This window comes from Macadamia integrifolia, chromosome 8 (assembly GCF_013358625.1).
Source record: "Macadamia integrifolia cultivar HAES 741 chromosome 8, SCU_Mint_v3, whole genome shotgun sequence".
NCBI classification, from domain to species: domain Eukaryota; kingdom Viridiplantae; phylum Streptophyta; class Magnoliopsida; order Proteales; family Proteaceae; genus Macadamia; species Macadamia integrifolia.
This window is the reverse complement of record NC_056564.1, coordinates 9,938,756-9,940,478: the sequence shown is the minus strand read 5'-3', so window position 1 is coordinate 9,940,478 and position 1,723 is coordinate 9,938,756. Positions and strand designations below refer to the sequence as shown.

At 43.8% G+C, this 1,723-nt stretch overlaps 1 protein-coding gene across 1 annotated transcript; it reads left to right on the top strand.

Annotated features, from left to right (window-relative positions):
* LOC122087625 (epoxide hydrolase A-like) lies at positions 1-1,723 on the top strand. Its single transcript, XM_042656820.1, has 2 exons — positions 1-952; positions 1,070-1,723. Exons 1-2 carry the CDS (start codon positions 671-673, stop codon positions 1,175-1,177), a joined length of 390 nt encoding a protein of 129 aa, XP_042512754.1. The 5' UTR covers positions 1-670; the 3' UTR covers positions 1,178-1,723.

Here is a 1,723-nt window from a genome sequence, read left to right as displayed (position 1 = left end):
TAGTTAATCGGCCTGAAACTTGAAACCATAACCCCTCCTTTTACTAAACAGTTTCACGATTTCGGTGTAAATGGATCGGTTTGATTTTGGTAAATGATTTCAATTACAAATTCACATCCTTAACCCACATAATAATGACCCACATGTTAATGAGGTGAGGGACAGGAAAGTAAAGATATGGTAAAGTGAAGAAATCCTACCCCGGCAGCGTTTGGTTGGGGGGACAGAGATAGGGAGAAGGAAAAAACAGAGGGAAAGAGCATGACGGATATGATCGGAGTTCGTTTTGCGCAGGTGTTTCAGAGCCATGGGCTGGGAATGATCGGTTTTCAGGGCCTGTTAATTTCTTAGTTCGGAGCCGATTGCGTTCCTTTCTTTGTTCGGTTGCAGACGATCGGAGTGTAGGGTTTCATAAATTTCGATTTTAGAGTCGAATGGGGGTAGCCAATGAGCAATAGGGGCTCGATCAGGGTTATTAGAGGGTAGATGAGGACGATTGATAGAAAGTTCTCTTCCATTCGTGGAGAACGAAGAATTGGTAAAAGAAAATTGAAAGAAATTGAAATCCGGTTGGCCGAATCCTATATTTGAAAGAGGAACTTTAACGAGAGAGAGAGAGAGAGAGAGAGTATTAATCTTGTTTCTGTAGCGAAAGGGGAGGGAGGAAGAGATGGAAGGAATTGAGCACGGAATGGTGAGTGTGAATGGAATAAACATGCACATAGCGGAGAAAGGGGAAGGTCCTGTGGTGCTGCTTCTTCACGGGTTTCCCGAGCTCTGGTACTCATGGAGGCACCAGATTTCTGCATTGGCCTCCCACAGCTACAGAGCTGTGGCTCCTGACCTCCGTGGCTTTGGTGATACCGATACTCCTCCTTCAACCACCAGCTATACCGCTTTTCACGTTGTTGGGGATCTTATTGCCCTCATCGATCTCCTCGGCCAAGATCAGGTGACTGTGTGTGATCCTCGATCTCAATCGATCGAAATTCTTAATTTTTTTTTTTTTAATTCTTTTCTGGGTTCTTCATTTCCTCTTCTAAGAATAGAGTATGCTTCGTGGTCATAGATTCATGGGCGAGAGGGGTTTCATGTGTTTGTGGAGATGATCGGAGTTCGGTTTGCGGCTTCGTACCCCAACAGCGGTGGTGGGATGATGGAGGACCTCGGTTGGTGAACAACACGATGAATGTTGCAGCGGTGGTGGGACGATGCAGGCTTGCCTAAGTCCCCATCAAAGTCCCACCAATTTGTTGGTGGGACTTTGGTGAGGGTTAGGGTCAGGGTTAGGAGAAAATAGCGTCCACGTGGGTCGATAGAAAATGACACCATGTTTCCACATAATCCCACCCAAGTTAAGCAAACAGATCAAATCTTGTTGGGTAGGATACTCCGTACAATTACGTCACCCCTCAAATCATACTCCAACAGAACCCTTCTAAACAAACGGGCCTTAAATGTTTACCAAAACTTACGGTACTTTGATCAAAACTATACATCTCCTATAGCTTAGATATCAAAGCTCTATGTTTTTCGTGGAGCAAGTTTTGTAGAGTTGAAATTCGATATGTAAATTGGGAATTTAGGGTCTATTTGTACATAAAATTTATGTCTTATCCAATTTATCACTTGATAGTCATTTGTATGTACGAGCCAATGAGAGGATGCATTGGGTAACACGATCTTTCAGCACTCATTGTTTCTAATCGTATACTTACACCAA

What these genes read in the sequence shown, in the direction of transcription:
- LOC122087625 (XM_042656820.1), top strand. Translation starts at nt 671, where the DNA reads ATGGAAGGAATTGAGCACGGAATGGTGAGTGTGAATGGAATAAACATG. An exon ending in ATCTCCTCGGCCAAGATCAG is followed by an intron (nt 953 to 1,069) that starts GTGACTGTGTGT and finishes TCGTGGTCATAG; the next exon opens with ATTCATGGGCGAGAGGGGTT.